Below are 20,678 nucleotides of genomic sequence, written 5' to 3' on the forward strand. Positions count from 1 at the left end.
TAACAATTCAAGCTTAAATAGACCTCCAGTGCACATTCACTATGAGGTGTTCTTAGATTGTGATTCACTTCCTAACGAATAGCGTTAACCTGTGAAAACCTGCTTCGATGATGCTTTAGGTGCTTTATTATATTTAGCCATGTGTGCCGACGAGTGTCCTTGAGGATGTGTGGAGTAACACACAGCAGGAAGTGAATGGGTCGACCCACGTTTGGATCTGAATTCATCAAAAGTACCTACATTTAGCAACCTATGATATTTCCTCCAAAAAAGTAAATTACAGTTAAACTTGTGCACAGGATGAACCAGTTACACCCAAAAAGGCACACACCGTAGAACTGCAAGCAGACATTTAAATGGAAATTCACGACAAGAAGTTAAGGTTTACTTATTATTCAAGAATACTAAAAATGTTTTACCCAAAACCACCCAAACAAGATTATTCAGCCATATACTGAAGTGCCCCCTAGTCCAGGGGAGAACAGGGCAACCTAGGTTTTCTTCAGAAAATGAGTAAAAGCTGTAAAGCCTAAAATATCATAAACCACTTCTAAGTGTAAAATATCTTGAGAACCATCACAATCCTATTCTAACATGTTCTTCATAACAGAAAGAAGAAACACTTATGTATTTGGAAGGTACTGTGGTTCTCACCAAAGAATGCATCAACAGGCTTTTTTTCCTCAAGAGCCATCTTTGGATTTTATGCTTCAATTCTAGATGTTGAAATGGGTATTCTGGTAAGGTAGGAAGAGTTATTTAAGGGGTTAGGCTTCCCTGTGTGTCCGGAAAAACAAAATAAATACAATACACATTCCCCCCTGGACCAGCCACCTGCCTGAGTGTTTTTCCTTTTCCTCTTGGTGCGTTATCATTTCATCTCATTTCCTTTGGGAGACCTATGTGCCATACTAACATTAAAAGTACTGTAACTATTTGAACTCGGGCATTTTACTCATGTATGAGAAACTATGTTTAGCACAACCACATAAATAGTGTGGGAAAATATCACATATTATATATATAGGCATGATTGCTGTAATGGTAAAGGATGCTTCGACCACCCTCTATGACCAAATGGTTTCTAAATAATAATCCCTCTGGATGTGAGCAAGCTAAAGACAAGAAAACAGTCTCTGCGGCTCAGGGTAGTCTAATCTCTGGGAAACCATCTTCCAGAGCCGCTTTACAGAAACAAGCCTCAACAAGACCCAGACCAGTCTGAGATGTAAAAAACAGTGTCCCCCAACCCCCCCCCAGTGGAGTGAGGAACATTAAAGCATTCTTTGAGAAACAATTGAGGTGCTTCATAAATCATCTTTTTATTTTTTTTGTGCTCCTTTAAAGGATTTTGTTATTAGGGCAAGGATTCTCAAAGATCGCTCGTATGCATTTCAAACAGGTTTACAGCAGAAATTTAAACACAGCACAGTGACAAATAGCAGGCAATTCCAACCTGTGCCTGGCTCTTTCATATTATGGTGGTTCACTCCTATGTCAAAAGATTTAACCCTAGGAGATTTCATTTTGACTCCGATAATCTGTATTTCCCCTTGCACAAATTATCTATTTCCATTGGCTTTACAGTGTCAGTTTATCAAAATGGAGGGCAAAATGTCAAGGGCCAGGTTTCTTATCTTCCCCTCCGAATTATAAAAAAGGTATAATATTTAATAAAGTGGTTTTGAGGACCTCCTTAAACCGACTGAATTGAAATACTCACACCAAGAGAATTTCATAACAATTAAAACTAACTCTATACATATACATATATGCTATATACACTCACCTAAAGGATTATTAGGAACACCTGTTCAATTTCTCATTAATGCAATTATCTAACCAACCAATCACATGGCAGTTGCTTCAATGCATTTAGGGATGTGGTCCTGGTCAAGACAATCTCCTGAACTCCAAACTGAATGTCTGAATGGGAAAGAAAGGTGATTTAAGCAATTTTGAGCGTGGCATGGTTGTTGGTGCCAGACGGGCCGGTCTGAGTATTTCACAATCTGCTCAGTTACTGGGATTTTCACGCACAACCATTTCTAGGGTTTACAAAGAATGGTGTGAAAAGGGAAAAACATCCAGTATGCGGCAGTCCTGTGGGCGAAAATGTCTTGTTGATGCTAGAGGTCAGAGGAGAATGGGCCGACTGATTCAAGCTGATAGAAGAGCAACTTTGACTGAAATAACCACTCGTTACAACCGAGGTATGCAGCAAAGCATTTGTGAAGCCACAACACGTACAACCTTGAGGCGGATGGGCTACAACAGCAGAAGACCCCACCGGGTACCACTCATCTCCACTACAAATAGGAAAAAGAGGCTACAATTTGCACAAGCTCACCAAAATTGGACAGTTGAAGATGGTCTGATGAGTCTCGATTTCTGTTGAGACATTCAGATGGTAGAGTCAGAATTTGGCGTAAACAGAATGAGAACATGGATCCATCATGCCTTGTTACCACTGTGCAGGCTGGTGGTGGTGGTGTAATGGTGTGGGGGATGTTTTCTTGGCACACTTTAGGCCCCTTAGTGCCAATTGGGCATCGTTTAAATGCCACGGCCTACCTGAGCATTGTTTCTGACCATGTCCATCCCTTTATGACCACCATGTACCCATCCTCTGATGGCTACTTCCAGCAGGATAATGCACCATGTCACAAAGGTCGAATCATTTCAAATTGGTTTCTTGAACATGACAATGAGTTCACTATACTAAACTGGCCCCCACAGTCACCAGATCTCAACCCAATAGAGCATCTTTGGGATGTGGTGGAACGGGAGCTTCGTGCCCTGGATGTGCATCCCACAAATCTCCATCAACTGCAAGATGCTATCCTATCAATATGGGCCAACATTTCTAAAGAATGCTTTCAGCACCTTGTTGAATCAATGCCACGTACAATTAAGGCAGTTCTGAAGGCGAAAGGGGGTCAAACACAGTATTAGTATGGTGTTCCTAATAATCCTTTAGGTGAGTGTATAATCAGCATGTAAAGTGAGGGAAAAAAGTATTTGATCCCCTGCTGATTTTGTACGTTTGCCCACTGACAAAGAAATGATCAGTCTATAATTTTAATGGCCTAGCCAGTCTCTAGACCTTAATCCCATAGAAAATCTGTGGATGGAGCTGAAGGTTCGAGTTGCCAAACATCAGCCTCGAAACCTTAATGACTTGGAGAGGATCTGCAAAGAGGAGTGGGACAAAATCCCTCCTGAGATGTGTGCAAACCTGGTGGCCAACTACAAGAAACGTCTGACCTCTGTGATTGCCAACAAGGGTTTTGCCACCAAGTACTAAGTCGAAGGGGTCAAATACTTATTTCCCTCATTAACATGCAAATCAATTTATAACTTTTTTTAAATGTGTTTTCCCGGTATTTTTGCTGTTATTCTGTCTCTCACTGTTAAAGTACACCTACCATTAAAATTATAGACTGATCCATTTTTTTGTGAGTTGGCAAACGTACAAAATCAGCAGGGGATCAAATACTTTTTTCCCCCTCACTGTATGACCATCTAAATGGATCTGGACACGTTGAGAAACTCCATGTTGCTCAGCTGCCATTAATAAAAGTAGGTGACATGCACATTGCTCAGTCTTGCTTAATCACTCTTATTGAGCTAAGGTGTGTTCTGTTGACTTCTGGGTACAAATGCTGCCCTGACAGGTCAGAACAATTGATAAATTGGTGTAAATAAAGTAATAATGTGTACCTAGGTACCGAGAACAACAACCCCACATGCCCTGATGTGTATTTCCAAGATTATCAGAGCAGCACAGAGATTATAGAATTAATAATAATAATAATAATAATAATAATAATAATATTGATTTATTGGCAGACGCCCTTATCCTGAGCGACTTATAAAATATAAGCGCAATTAGGGACGTCTGGAAACCTTTAGCCATGTTGTATTTAAGACTGTTTCTCCAAGTGTGGAGAAACCAAGAGGTCCTCTGAAAGACAGTCCAGCAGTCATTTTTACCGGAGATAAACCGATTGTAAATGCAGTGTTTCATAAGGGTCAATTTCACTTGATACATTTAAAAGGACTGTAGATTATTAACAGATTATTAGGTATTATAATGAACAGTAACATGTATACATTTCATTAATTTTAATTAAAAACATTGAGAAACATTGTATTAAATGATACATATGTAAGAAATCCCCCAAAAGATGTATATAATCAAACATACATAAACAAAAGCAAATACATATTTGCCATGTATGCAAATTGTAATCCTCAAAGCAGGAAGCTTATAAGGGAAAATTAAATGACAGAAGACCTGCTGATTTAGACAACTTAATGACTGTCCCTTGACAGAACACTGTTGACGTTACCATTGGAAATGGTTAATATTTAACTAATAAACCTGTAAATGTGAGTCTGGTTAAGATTGCAGAGTAGGGATGCTGCAGAGAAATCCCACAGCCTCGCTGTTCCAACACGTGATTTCTGGTCAGACGAATGTCAAACTTTCTCTCATCCAGATCAGCGGGAACTTGATGGCATTCCACGTCAACAAGTAATGCATTGTACCTACACAGCACATGACCCCTCTATGGTCATACAAAGGCAAATATGCAACATGGGTGACGGGTAAACCATCACAATAGTGATAGATGTTTTGCAATAGATGTTTTGACAGAGTGCCATGCACTCTAGCAGGTTGTGTTGATCCCTAAAAAACAAACAAAAAACTAAAGTGTCTCTTTACAGCCTGCAGAGAATTTTTCATACACAGAAAGAAAACCCTAAACATACTTTAAGGTAGCAAATTTACACTTATATTAAATACTGTGCCTCCATCAAAACAAACCTATCTACCCTTTCATAATTTTTATCTTATATTTGAAGAGGCAGCAAATATAATCTTAAATCAGCAGAGCAAAATGTAGTGAGACCATTAGACACAACCAGTTTCCTCCTCAAGCTGCTGCATTTAACTCTTAAGATGGCACTTTGCCTTGCTCCTGTGGTACACCATTTCAGTAATAGACAGCACTTGTTCACAATTACAGTGGGGGGAAAGCTGTTCTCTGTGCTGTCTGGAAGCAACAAAACCGCAGGTCAAAGCTCGACTGAAAACCTCACCAGCTTCTGAAAGTGCCAACATGCAACCACAACCTAGCACTCTGACAGGAAATCTCACACACTCTGTTTTGTCCCTTTTCCCGAACTCCAGGATTTTGTTATGGTAACCCTTCTCTCTGTTCCAATACATTAAAACCATCTAGGAGGAATACTGGTGGCCATTAGTGGTTTTTCACCGAGAGTCTGCAACTGCGCTGCTTTTTCAACCACAGGAAGTGCATTTTATCTATCCTGCGATTTAGGGCCGGTGTACTTTATTGGTCATGTTTTCCAAAAGGCTGTGGATGGGAAATAGGAAGTCATGGGCACAAACAATAGTAAGAACTAGATGATGAGTGGAGTATCCAGCTGCATACACAGTTGTTGGTGTGTTTTTTTTTTCTCTCTTTCTTTCAGGTTGCTTAGGTTACATTCCCTATCTGTAAAAATATTCCTTCAGATGTAAATAGAATGTTTTCTTTTTTGGAAGACCTAGAAAACAGGAAAAATGTCTTGAAGTCCCTATTTAAGCTACACTTTCTAAACAGCGTATCAATAGTGATCTGATTTTAACATACCCCATTCCATTGCTATTGAACCAGAAACTGGGCAGATGGTTTATGACATGGCTCAGCTGTGGCACACTTGAGAGTGATTTAAGTTTCAATAATGTGTTATTCTCTAGTTTTACATTTGCGTGTAAATTAGGTATATCTGTCTAACACAGCAACCAAGTTCCAGAGCGATCGACATCTAGCTGAACACATTTTAACAGCTGAATGTTTGCTTCTCATTGCTGTATCTGCGAGTCAACCTACTTAGGGGAATAGAGATCCATCATGCAAGTCTCTCATGGATCCACTCAAGCATACACAAAGAGAAATACTTTTCCTTTCACATGACATGATCGGAATTCAATTCAAACTAATTATTGGAAAAGGTGAACAATTTGACACAAAAGAAACTAACCAGCTGCAGCTCCAAGACCCAAGTTACCTAATTGCCCGTTTAAATTAGTAGCAAACGGCTGCATTAAGCAAAACTCAGCCTTGGATTCGCAAACTAGTGCTCCCCGCTAACAAATGCTGCAGATGAATTATCTTGAGAGCAAGGTTTAGGTCTCTTCAATCCTTGTCAGTTATCCAATTAAACAGGCCAACTGGAAGCCTGTGGGGGGCTAACAGCTCTTTAAGATGTATTCATGTGGACTGATTTTACACCCCATCACGTGAATGAGTTCCCAGCTGCAGCACAGATAACACTATCATGTCATTTCGATATTTATTTGTTATCCAGCATTTCTGCCAGCCCCTTAATGTGGCACAATAAAAAAATAAACACATCAGCAAGTTCAACGCACACATGTTTAATTCTGTCCTAAAGCAAGAGACCCTGGAAAACCTATAAATAAAAGTGCTGCTGTTCAGCAAAAAGATGCGGGCGAGTTAAGGCAAACTTCTCAATTAACAACTGGAGAAAGATGCCCAAGTTGTAGAACAAAATGATTCAGCAGGACTACAATGGCAGTGCCAGACTTCTTTTTTCTTTTTTAATCTCCACATTTGTATACATTCATTTATACAGATTACGTTTCTCCCCCATGCAACATCACAGCTTTCAGAATTGCCATATTGTATTTCTGTCTGACCTTTAGGGAATAATCACTTAACAAGAAAAAGTAACAAAAGAAAAACATCTACTGGCATCATCAGCTGGTGCTTAGTTGGTGCTAAGATGCCAGTTTTCTCCACTTTCATATTTGTTCTTAAGCTGCACAATTATCCCCAAGAACACTCTCTTTCTCAGGGAGAGCAACAGGAAACAGAATCATTACAAGACATCATTATGAACAATAAACTTCTTAATCAGCACTGCTGGGATGTATCTATCACTCAGCATTACTGTACTGTACTTTCAGTGGAGACTGCATCTGAAGGTCACTTAGGGTTTACTTCTGGACTTTAAAATGGCTCTTCTTTCTGCGAGTAGCACTGGCCCCCTGTCCAACAAAACCCAAAAGAGACAGCCAGTCCTTATAGACAACATGGATGTATTTTAGCTTCTCATGCATTATTCATTCCCGTCAGAAAAGTAATCAGCCTGCTATCATGGCTGCCTAAAAAGCAATTACCCACACAGTTCCTACTTCCTGACTATGGCAGAAACTGCTGAAGGACATGCAAATAAATAATGAACGAATGAGAAAGATGTATTAAAGTGTAGCTGAAGGCCTTGTTGGTTGTTGACTAGATTACAAAAAATATAAAAAAAACAATTATAGTTTTATAATTATTGTATAGGTGTCTAAATAAAATCTCTCTCAAAGTGTAGTAGTACACACTGTCCCTGAAAGTAAAGGCAATTTTGTTAAGCAGTTACATGTACCGAAGGGGTTATACTGCAAACTATTTTAAAACAAAATCCTGTCATTAACATGTGTGAGCCCATCCATAATACAAAATCTATAGAGTGACGAGATTGGTAATATCAATTGAAACACACTTTGTTTCACTGCTGTACTCTCCAGAGAACTAATAATAAAAAAAAAACTGGCCTTCGTGTCAACTGGATAACACGGAGCATGTGTGGCCAAGCCGCTTAATGCCAGCCCAGCACTTATAGTCTTTGATAATCTACTGCTATATATACGAGAATCTAAGCATTCAGCAAGAAAAAGCATGAACACCACCATGTAGGCAACACAGAATATATTGTCCCACACAGTTGCAACTCCAGATCAGCCCGAGAGCCAATAGAAAGATGTAAACGGACGGGCTAGTGTTCTCGACTTTCTCAAAATGCCTTGACAGGTTGACTACATACCACCAGCAACTAAATCTTGCCAAATCCGTAGGAAAAACAGAAACTTACAAATCGTTAATATTTTTCTTATATAGGTTAGTGCAACAGATTCTCATTTGGGAACAATACTGTAGAATGTAAAGCACAAATTAAGAAAATAAGTTACGTGACAATGAAATACAGTAATTCCCTGAATCCACATCAAAAACATTCAGCTGGGCCTAAGCTAAAATATGCATCTGTGTTTTACTGAAATGACTGTCCTAACAGCTGCAGTAAACCATGAGCTTAGTATTTGTTGTACAATTTGTATCACAGGTCTGTTGTTAAAGAGATGTGAACCATAGGACAGACAATTACATTTGTTACTAGTCTGTACTGTCTCCCTGCTTCAAAGGAAAAAGACAACTTTAACAGGTGTTGCAGAAAGACACTTTTAACCTGACAGGACAGCTGAAATTAATGAAATGTAATCTAAACCATTACAGATCTGGCTTTGAACAAGTGACCCTGCTGTACAAACTGCCTAAATGTCTCCTTCATGGTTTATGGAGCAGCTGGATCTCCTTATTGAATTAATGTCCTGTCTCTGATGGCCAGTCAGCCAGCTATTGTCTTGCGTAATATGATACAACATACGGCTACCTGTTTTCTCAGGGCATGTGGTAAAAATGTGGATTTCTTCACCAGTGACCCTATAGTAGCCAAAGCTTAAAACACAATGTGGCTCGTTTTCAGATAAAGCTTTGGCATTAACGAAATAATGACAACTTTGACAAACGTGCATCAACTTAATACATTAACTTGAATTGCAAACGGATCTGTAAGTCAGTGAAACAAAAGACTCATTTGATCAGATTTGCGAGAGAGGAAAAACTCACCGGAGCAGTCTGCCAAAGAGATTACCTGCGTCCCATTTCTGCAGCCTCCTATCCCATAAACTGAAGTGCATCAAGGGTCTAGTTCATGTATAGTTGTGCACTTTACGAGCTACAGGTCTTCCTTATTTCCATTTCAGTATATAGATTGTATAAACAGATTTTAACATATATTGATATGCCTCTAATTCCTAGTCTAAAGATGTTTTTTTATTTTTTTATTTAGCATTTTGGGAAATAAATTGTATTTATGAATGTGGTACAACATGCAAGCAGACACAAGACATTCAATCTTTCATCTGATAGAGTTTCAAAGGTGCACACAGCAGCCGATTAACATCTTGTGAGAAAGTCTGTGTCTTTGCCAATACTGTAACAAGCTCGCTTGCAGTGCTGTCGTTCGATCCCCATCCCAGACAACGATTCCCTTCCGCCACTAAAATATAAGATTTATAATGTGAATACAAATACCAGTTCTATAATCGTAGGCTCACTGTGTGCAGTTACAGTCTCACCAGTAAGGGTACCACAGCAAAGCAAACAGTCAATTCTCCATCACATAACCTCACCAATTTATCCGTCTCCTTATATTTCATTTACTACGGCAGCAGCATTTCTGGTTTCTGAGGGGATCTTGCCAGTTTGCTTGGAAATGCTTTATGGAGTTAGTTTTATGAAGTGCCACTAATTCCTTTTCACAAATCAACAGCAAGATAAAATGATCCTCAATAATTGCATTAATGCGGCGAACATGCAGCATGAAAATCACATGGTGTACTAATGCCAAGGCTTATCTCAGTCTATGGGGAGACTTTTAAATGTGACCCCTGTGTCAGCTGGAATCTAACTGTGGTTTATTTAAGGGCATAGAATGTGGATAATAGTAACAATTAGATTTCCATTTTTCAAACGTAGAGTGTTAACATGTGGACAGTGGACATGTGAAATGCCTTGAAAGAATCCAAGTTTGTGCATTGCTATACACTGCCTGAAACCTCAAACCACAAAAGACAACATGTTTTTTAACCGACACGCTTACTGAGAGAATTCCCAAAAGGGGGAGAAAGAAACCTCAATTATTGCAACTCCACCAGTCACCAATTACTGCAGCTACTAGAAAGAGGAGAGAGAAAGAAAAAAAATATATACTACATGAGAACAAGGCTACAAAAACATAAAAATGCCCCTGGTTAAGTACTCAAGTATTGTTCAAAAGCTTTGGGGAAGGAAATCTGGTGCAAGTATTCCTTTAGATCCCCTACTTTTGTTGAAACTCAATCATCTTTCCTGTCTCTTGAAACCAATACAGTTGGGAACACATTCTTTTATAGACTGCTGTGAAAAAGAAGAAAATTAAAAAGAGGGAGAGCAAGAGAGAGAGACAATGTTGCTGCTGCCAGTGAACAAACCTAACGGATCCAAATGAAATACTTTAGAAGGAAAAAGTGTCAGGAACGAGTGGTTTAAAGTTCTACTGCCGTTCCCATGATTTATGATTTGCCCTGACAACACAAACAGAAGCAGAGCAGCAGCAGAGAGCAGTCCACTGTTTCTGGATAGTCAGCCATTAGTTGTAAATGTAACATGCACTATTGATTATAATTACACTACAGGCTCTCAACACCATCAGCCTCTGAACTTCACCGAAATCCCGTAGGACCACACATGGGAAGCTCATGATACAGCAATTTTCTCTTGAAAAGCAAGGTGTTAATTAAGTTAGAAAGCCAAAAAGGCAGTGCATTAGCAGCAACTGTGGGGGGAAAAAGAGCGAGAGCAAATGACTCACAACTATGAGCTACAGTCTGCGTATTAAAGCCTTTTTAGGAATCTCACCACCTCCAGTTATTAAGCTGCTACTTAAGGACGATAAAGCGCAAATCTAACCACCTCAGCAACTGTCCCATTTACCTTCCACAGACGGAGGGCTGTAAAACACACAGGCCATCCCATGCTAATGATCTAATAATATTCACAGAGAGCAGCTACTGGGTATGGAAAAACAGAGCCCGATTCCAGCTGTAGCCCTTGTGTACTGCGCTGCTTTGTCCTCAAACAATGAACAAAAGACCTGGATCCCCGTGCATGTGGTCTGATATTTCTCGCCTGCTAGACAGCAGAGGTTTATTTTAGCCACAAAAGTAATTATCAGCTTCTGGATATTAGCTAAACCTCACTTTTTCCAAAAAGCCTGGTAAAGGGTTGTTAAGGCTCCACAGCAAACACCATAGCGTGAATATATACACGGAGAACAATACTCCCAAGGGACCATTTAAATGCATTTGACAAGAGATAAAGTAATAGCACTTTGTACTAGTATCTCTTTAATGTCAAGGGATAGGCCTACAGCAAAACATAATAATTCTGGACCTTTCTGGCTCTGTGGTTATTATTATTAGGAAACGATTCAGGCTTAGTAAGGATTCCAAGGATGTACTAGTCGATGTGAGTTTTTGTACCACATAAGAGCATTATTTATGGTAAAACGGAAAGTTCAGTCCTTATGTCCTCGAAACAGACCTGCATTGTTTATAGCAAAACTGAAAATGAAACCATCTTGTTGGAAAACTGTTGTTACCCCTTTTCGTCTCTAGAATAGCCTTTAATTGTGTCACTTCAGACACATTAAAGCAATAATACAAAAATGCTATAGTATACCAGCCACAATAAAAAGTACAAACAGAAAAATAAGTGTTTGCAGAAATTGACGAATGTGTGTAAATAAATGGGCACGTTTCAGTATCAGAAGACAAAGTGTTGGACAAAATTGTAAGGTTTCTTTTTAGCATTTACCCATTTTATGGCAGGTCTGTATTTATCTAGCCCAATATAGAAGTGGTATGAGTAACCTCAGTGACAACTATTCCCACTTAACACCTTCTCCAAGAACTTCTCAATAAAATAAATAAAATCACTCTATTCAGCCATTTCTCATTAAAAAATTTAAATGAACTAGAGAATAACTAGTTTCACCATATTTCCACCAAATCGCTCAGACAAGAATGCACCCTGGCTTCTCCTGCTTGTTGCTTCTAGCAAAGGCTTCCCACTCCTGAGCTGTACACACTTTTTCTGGGCCTGATTAGACTCGCAGCCTGCACAAGCCAGAATGAATAAATAATAAAAAAAGGTGGGGTAATGTGTGTCTGGGACTGCAGATCAGGATGCCATTTCCCTGACTGCAAGCCTGGCCAGTATCTATTTCTGTAACCTAGCAACTTCTTCAGGAAAGTTGGAACAATCGCTTCTTGACAACAAGACACAGTAAAAAGGGAACTCTGCTCTCATTTGAGGGTTTAAAAAATTGATGTTGTGATATTTTATTCAGTTCTTCGTGCCTTCAGAGTTCACGCTGTTGCAGTTTCAATTTTTGGAGGAAAATGGGCACTGTCATGCATTCAGAGTGCAGTGAAACCAAGTAAAATGCTTTTGTTTTACAGGCTGCATTGGTCTGGATAACTAAACTTGAAAGCCATTTAGCATTTGCTGTTCAAAGGGAGTTAGTGGAGACATGAAAAGTGGATGTCTTTGCTTGCCTTAGGACACTAGTGCGTCACAAAGAACATATTCCTTATGCAAAAATTATATTTTCCTTTTTCACATGCACATAATGTAAAATGATTACATCTCACACTGCGTTAAAACGATAAGAGTGGTTAAAAACACTAACAAGGAAGGAAACCAGTCATGATTCAAACCACACTGTGGTTATTTTACCTAGATGGCCTACTAATTTTAAATCATCTCTCGTGCTCATTGAAAACATTTGTATAACTGCAAATTAGTTGAGCAGTCTCAGGTGTGCCATTATGCCCCTGCTGTTTTATTTTGTGTTTGAAATACCTTAAAAGCCCAAAAACTTAAATGACAGATTAAAAATAAAGAGAGAATCACAGTAAGAGAAAAGACTACACAAAACAAGTCTTGCAGCAGCTGGTACTCCCTGCAATCCCAACAAAACTATTTCAGTTTTTGAATTGAATCTTTAAATGTATTTGGAAAAGAGAAATTACAAATAATTATAGAGGAATACACAGGCTATTATTATACATTACGGTTTATTACTATATGATGCTGTATGATTACATTCTAAATTGGCATTCTATCTAAAAGAAATCTCAATTATTAATGATTCAGATGATACTTGATTTCCTCTGGATTTTCAACAAACAATTTACCTGCTAGAAACATCAACCTACAGGTAACAAAAAAAAATCTTTATTGGGACCAGTGGACAGAAACAACTTCCCTAATCAGGCACAGTATAACTGAGATTCACTGATAGCCAATATGTTCAAGTAAACATAAATTCTGTCTGCAATAAGCAATGATCAATAAAACCTAATTTAGTTACTTAAAATGATAAAATTACAGCATACAAAATTCTTCACTGGTTAGCATCCGGACACAGGGAGCTGTGCACCCTATACAGAAATCAAATATTTAAACTTTGCTAGTAATAAGATTTATTAACATACATACAGTAATTGATGACTTAAGAACCTTTCCCATTACCGATAACTGAACTCACATATATAGGTTTTCATATTTCAGAAGAGGCAATATACAATGCAGATTCTGACAATTGCGATCTCACAAACAGTGCATGTTGTTTCTGAAAACTTAGTATAAAAGCTCTTGCTCCTACACAAAGCATTATTTGTGCACTGAACGGAGCGAAAATAACTTTTTTATATTTATTCCTGCTGATGCCAGAAAGCAGGGCTTTTGTTTTCCATTATAACATCATTCTGAACTTAATGATCCACTTAAAAGGAGAGTTTTCCAAAATACGAATGTCCCTTGTGATTAAACTGATGTGCATGTTCAATGGCATATGTCACATACAGGGATGGAAAGATAAATGCCCTATTACACAGCTGTTCGAGTCATGTCAACTTTCATGAGCTGCTGGATCTTGTAAAAAATGCACTCATGAAGAAACAGAAAACATTTCGGCCTGCATTTCCATCCCCGTCCTCACTTAGGTGTGCCTAAATGGCTTTGGGAAAAAATATGTCAGAGGACTGCGAATGAAAAAGTTGCCTGATTTGCCTACCATTAAAATAATTCAAACCTACAAATTTGCATGAGCGAGATCAATGCATCTCACTGAGGCTACGACCCAATGCAACCATGGAAACAAACTCATCCCGGGGGGAAAGAAATGAAGGAAGGGTGGTCTGACGAAAGAAAGAAGCATCCACCCAAACAGGCACAGCACAGCACCGCACCGCCCCTCACATTTGTACACATTTTGTTCCTGTTTATTCCTGCGGCCTGGGAACTGTCCCATTTTATAACAGCTGGGAAATGTCTTGTTGTGCATTGGATGCTCCAAATCATTAGCAATAAGCACATACAATAATAAACAAAAGGCACTAGAGCCATTAACTTGAAACAGGTGGAAGATAATTGAACAATCCATAAAAATGAATAGGTATAAAGTGGCATTAAAGTGTAATGGAATAAAATAAAAACATTGCAGTGTTTGTTCATAAATGTAGTTTTATTTGTATCTATATTGTAAAACTGGCATTTAAAATGTTTTTCTTCCAATAAAGCGATCATTGTGCACTGAACCCATGTTCAATAGGATATCATTTTCCATTTCTAATTATTCCTAATAGTAATGCAAAATATTCTCCATCATATACAATGTATTCAACACCATTAAAAGGGTGTCACTTTTTTTTTTTTAAACAACGTTTCAAGCGCATTGAAGTTGGATTCAGTTTTGAACTCCAAACCAGAATCTAATTCCTCATTTCTGATTTGAATGAATGCTTTATGAGATGATGCACATACGTCACATTCCCACATTGGCTAACAGGGGAAATGAGTCATAAGAACAGCTTTCATAAAGGCGTGACATTTGTAAAGTTTACAAAAATGCACCATGATGTAAGCACACCACACTATCGGGAACCAAGTATAAAAAGTCGATAAAACACCTTATAATATTGGCGGATCGTCGGTTTAATTCCAGGGCAGAAAAACACTAGTTTGAAACATGCTATTGCAGGTGTACATTGACTTTGGCGTTGAAGACCACCTGGCATAAACAAATAACCCCTTGCTTTGCCGCTGTTTGTGCACTTATTTCAGGTGCTGCTGGAATAAACCTGTAATGCCCCCTGTTTAGGCCACAATATAACAAGAGGGGACAAGAGTGCGGCTTTCCCTAGCATGGGGATCCCTCCATGAAAGGCCGACCAGCGCTACATAAACCCGGCGCAGGTAGGCTGCAAATGCGCGTAGTTTACTTACTACCAGCACGGACGTCCTGACCACCTCGGAGACGCTCTGCCGGAGCTCGGCCGCGGTGCCCGGCTTGCTCAGCCCCCGGGTGAACTTCCTCGTCTCCGGGTGCACGGGGAGAGACATGGCCGAGGACCACCTGGCATCCACGTACGCAACAGATCAATAAAATGGCATTCACACCGGCTCGGGGAAGTATCAGTTGCCCACCAACTAGAGAGCACCTCGAGTGTAGCACCCGGTGCCCCTCATGCTTCTGAACAGTCTCCCTCTGTGCTGTAGTTGTGCGTCCACTGTGCTTGATGCGCGTCTGCGGCCCCTCTGGGTTATTGTTGTCATAATAAACAGTCCCCCGGCGCTGTCACTGTCTCATAATCGCCGTCTCTCCCGGGTCTCATTGCTGCACCAATGTCCTGCGCCGTGCGGGGCTGGCTCGCTGTCTGCTCGCATCGCCTTCCCAGCACTCCTCCCTCCTCCCGGAAACTCCCTCTGCTGTTCAGCTCGGGGTGGCGGTGTAACTTCAGTGGAAAAAGCATGCCATGTGAGACGGTATTGTGTCTCCTTGTTAGAACCCGTGTTAGGCCGTGCATGGGTTATTTAATTGAGATTTTGCCAACAATTGCTTCTGCGGATCCACTGTCCTTGGAAAGGGGTTCTGTCGCTTTGATGTGCATCACTACTGTTACTTTATTTGTCATTGTGTGTCACAGCAAAAGAAGGTACCCGTCATTGAATAGTCTTGAACTTAATCCTTTGGTAATGATATGGAGTAATTGAATAATCACATGTCCCTGAAGTGTCAAGCTTTGGCTCTTGCTCTTCATCAGCATAATTACTGGTACCTCACTGTGTTGGACGTGATCTGCGGTTACTTTGTGAAGTAGGCTACATTAACTAATTGGTTTAGGTAAGGTTAAGGATGGAGGCTTTGACAGGGAGTTTTAAAGGACCTTTTAAAGACATGAAGGAGAGGAATTTGGGATTGTGTTGATTATGTAGTATCAGTTTAGGCAATGAAACAAACAAACAAAATGAAAATCAATAGAATCATCTTTATACACAGGTCAACATTAGAAGATACAGAAGGGTGCATATGTTAATATAATCTTCTTTATGCCACACCCCGAAGAAGGTGTGATGTTATGATGGCCAACCCTGGTCCCGGAGAGCTGTTCTGTTTGTTTGTCATACCCAAGTTGTTAACTCAATTGATTAAATTATCTGGCCTAATTTGTCAAAATGAGCATGTGTTGAAGGTATTCGGTGATTGCAAGGTGGGGTATATTTTTATGAGAAAAGTTGGCAGTTAAAGTACAGTGAATGTTTTCTTTAGTTGTTTTTTTTCTTCCATTTGTGATTGTTAGTATATCAATAGTTTATGCCACTTGTTCCTTTCTTCGTTATAATTCAATAATATTTCCAGGTGGTCCTGTATTTGTGACTGCCACTGTATATCAGTAGAGGTCACCAATAAACCATCGCAGTTGAAAGTATTCACACTGTTCTTATAAACAATGTTTTTCAGGGACTCATTAAGGTGAACATGTTTTGTTAAACTATACTTATTTATCAATGGTATCTTTTCAGAGTTTGTTGAACAGTGATTGTGCCTGCAGAAAATTTAAAAGGTTCCATATGAATGAAGTGAGATGAGATCAATAATTATCAGATAATTGTAAGAATGTTTTTAATGATCAGGTAAGTATTATTTGGCTTTGTCTGATAATATATATTTGTATTGTTATTCTGAAATATATTTTGGCAAAAGATTAACATGTAATGTGAAGTATGACATTCTTAATCCTATTTTTGCATTTGAGATTCGCGGAACATTCCTATTTCAGTACAGAAATAGCATATCTGATTCAGCATATTTATTTGTGTAGTGCTGTGTATCTAAGGTTGCAAGTTACAACATTTTACTCCTCCAAAGTGGCAGTTAATGTAGTTAAGGCAATACAGTTAAAATGTAAACTTGGCAATATTTTAATCCATCATAATCCAAATTCATGAATATTCCTCACAGATAATTTTCTGTATTGGTGCACACTACTTAGCTACACTAGACAATTTCTAGACAAACTAGAACATTTATTCTGTAAGTGAGAATAAATATGATATTGTAGTTTATTATATAATATGTGCACCAGTAACATGGTGGTGTAAAAATATATGCTTATACAATAGGTGTCAAATTCAATAGTAGGACCTTCATTTGTATTCTTCAGATTTTTTTATTTTTTTTTTTACTTTTGGGGCATATTTAAAATGTGCTGTTAATTTTCCATCTGGCCACCGCTGTCACTTCAGAAGTGATGCCATTTAATTTATAACGCCATTTCCCTGCTTCTCTTAAGCTCTCGGGTATCCAATGGTGACCGTGCCTGTTAGGCATGACCCCACCCTCTCCTGCTGGCTGTGTTTTTGTCCTCATGTCACAGGGTGCACTGTGTGAAAACGCTGCAAGCTTATTACAGTGGGGGATTTACTTGTATCTATAATGTGGGGTAATCCCCCCTATATGTAGTAAGCCACCAGCTGTCCATTTTTTCAAACCATGCTTACTTACAGCTGCTTAAGAAATGCAGCCAGAAACTCTCCCATGTTGTATAAGGTGACATAATATTCTGCAATATTCTGCAGGTCTGTGAACTTGTGCATCAAGAGAGATGTCACCAAGGTGCTTAGTAGTGACAGGGCCCTGTGGGCTAAATGTAAATAATCCTGATCGGCTAAAGCGGATTCCTGCTTGTATCAGTCAATGAAAAGAAGTAGTACAGAGGCCAGTGGGCTCAGTCCTAAAACGTGCAGCGTGTGGACCTCCGTACAAGATTAAAACACAAAGCATGCAGACATTCGATGAAACTCTGAACCTACTGTATACAACTACAACCACAAATGACTCTTGATGAAGGATGATCTTTTTCTTGCATGTGCTTAATAGTAATTTAATTCCAGTTGTAATGAAGCTGCACTGACTGGGACCTTCAAGACCTTGAAACTGATGATCGTTTTTAATTAGTGCTCTGTAGTGCCTCATTTGAGTCGGTCCTGTGAAGCTGCACACAGGTCTAGGATAAAAACAGAAACAGAACCCTGTCACAGTGATGCACCATCAAGTCTCCGTACTCATACCACCCAGGATTATAAATGTTTCTGTTTCTCATAGTGAGTGCCATGGTTTCATAATAGTATTGAATGACCAAGTGACAGATAGCAGACAATAAGATTGAATAATTACACAATAAATATATCCAAGCTGTATGTGCTCAGAAAACATTCCTCTGTGCTGCTATTGGCTTATTCTACACATCATTTACCACAGCAATAATCAATAATTATTGTAATATGTTTCAGCAACATAATGCTATATGCTGTAGCATATCATATCATTGCATATGATGTAAAAATGATTCAAGTCACATTCAGGTTTAAAACATGAAAAGACTGTAATCTGAGAAACCATTCTATTGATGATTCATTTTTGTACAATATAATATCATCTGAAACCATTGCATTATTACAGATTATGAAAATACTATACCCCTTAGATTTTATTTCACATTTTGTGTCAGTGCCTCAGTTTCATGCATTTATTCTACTTATCTACACACCATACTGCACTCTGTTAAGGGGAACAAATGTTTTTGTGAAAAAAATATATGAAAAATACAAAACTGAAATAGAATTTCTTAAAATTTCTACCTCTGATTTAATACATGGTGGAAGTGCCTTTGGCAGCAATAACATTCATGAGTCTGTTGGGACAGGACTCTACCAACAAGATTTGCAGGCCTAGATTTGGCGATATTTGACCATTCTTCATTACAAAACTGTTCAAGCTCTGTCAAGTTCCCTGGGGAGCGTTGATGGACAGCAATCTTCAAGTCATGCCACACATTATAAGTTGGATTTAAAAAATCATCAGTACGTTTTATCACTGGAGAAGCTATAAATTATGATCATGGCAGCTCTGAAATGACCTCACTGATTGCTAGTAAAACAGGGTTCCCGCGGCTCCTTAAAAAGTCTTAAAAGGTCTTAAAATAAAATCTGGGAAATGAAGGTCATGAATTGTCTTAAATTTACCATAAAATTGCTGTAGGTATTAAATTTGCAGATGGTGCGTTTAAGGCTGATGGGGAAAATTGTCACACACAGTGGCACGTTAGGTAAAACGTCTAATTCGCATGTATTTGTTTGATTAAAGGACAAATTAGGGGGATCTGCCCAAAATTACAAAGTATTAATTATACTATACTATATTAGAAACGATTTGAGATAAAGACATGCAGTGTTTTTTTTCCTGCAATGGAAAACAGAAGCTGATCAAGATTGTGAGGTCAGCAGAATATATAACAAGACTCACTGGCATGCCAGGTGCCCCTCTGCCACTTCCTGGAGAGCTCCAGCTTTGCTCAGTGGCATGTCTGAGGGACCTGAATAACTGAATAAATAGGATCTCAATGTTCTCCTGGGTCAGTTTGCAAAAAAAAGTGCATTATTTCAGTGTTATGTATATAGTTTTTTGAAATACAATGCATATTTCAATACCTAAGGCTTTGAATAGTATGTTCTAAGTGTCAAAACTGTTCACTATTACTGTGTGGGGTGTCAAATCAATAATAATTGTATTGCACATTGTTCACTCAAATACTGTCTTATAAGTACATTATACATGAAAAATGCATTTAGCAGAGGTTGTTCTGAAACAATAGATATAAAGCACTTTGTGGTTTATAAGCATATGCATATTGTTTATCAGCTAGAATGTAAAAGTGGTAAAAACAGGAAAAATTGTCTCAGTCCTCTGAGGATTAATTTAGTATTAGACAATGAGAGACTCCGCCATTAATATAAGTTTTACATTTACGTTACGTTAGCTAGTTACAGACGTTGACACCTGGCTGCGTGTCATCTTTTCGTTGTTTAGACATTTTTTGGGTCTGAAATTATATTTGTTGAGGTCTTAAAAAGGTCTTAAAAAGCATTACATTTGACTTTAAAAATGGTGCAAGAACCCTGTAAAAGACGCCCGAACTGCTTTTCAGCAACAAGCACGGATCCAGTCATTGTTTGCCTTAACCAGCTTACCTGTGTCAGTGATTTCATTTAACTGTGATTATTTAAAAGTGTCATTGTGTTTAGCAACATTTGTGGAATTTAGATTATGACATTGATCAATGTAGTTATTCAGTAAAAGGAAAGGAAACCTCAAAATCATGTGACTGGGATTAACAGAATTTGGGTACCTTAGTTCAAAGTGGTATTAAAGACTGTTGGAGTTTGTGTGTCACAGTATTCTGGAATGTGTGTGATTTCTGTCATTCTGCATGTTTGATCATGAGCCTGAGAATTCCAATATTTATTGTCAATAATGTGAAAACATTACATTCATTTACATTAATATGTACATAACGAATAGTAATATTTCAGTACAGTTACAAGCAGATCCTTCTAGTTTTATCTTGATATTTCTGCTTCTCACTGATGGCATTTTAATGTAAAACACTAGCTTGAGAAAGAGTAGCCTCCTTATTACTGAAGTGTCCTATGAATAAAATAAACACAGACACAGGTCACATGAAGAGGTTTCTTGTTTTCAGACGTCCCTGCATTTATCGCAATTAACAGAAACCTATCCCTAAC

The 20,678-nt window shown here is 38.6% G+C and overlaps 1 protein-coding gene across 4 annotated transcripts in view; it reads right to left on the reverse strand.

The window, feature by feature from the left end:
* The window catches only part of LOC136751276 (dedicator of cytokinesis protein 9), a 127,953-nt gene extending 112,458 nt beyond the window's left edge, over nucleotides 1–15,495 (reverse strand). For 2 of the 4 annotated variants that reach the window (XM_066706754.1, XM_066706744.1), the window contains exon 1: nucleotides 15,039–15,495. In XM_066706754.1, coding sequence (XP_066562851.1) covers nucleotides 15,039–15,155 — 117 coding nt within the window. In that variant the 5' untranslated portion in view covers nucleotides 15,156–15,495. The remainder of the gene's footprint in view (nucleotides 1–15,038) is intronic. The other 2 variants (XM_066706751.1, XM_066706750.1) reach the window with 2 other exon arrangements.
* Between the last annotated feature and the right edge of the window lie 5,183 nt (nucleotides 15,496–20,678).

The sequence above is a fragment of the Amia ocellicauda genome, chromosome 6 (genome assembly GCF_036373705.1).
Source record: "Amia ocellicauda isolate fAmiCal2 chromosome 6, fAmiCal2.hap1, whole genome shotgun sequence".
Lineage (NCBI taxonomy): Eukaryota > Metazoa > Chordata > Actinopteri > Amiiformes > Amiidae > Amia > Amia ocellicauda.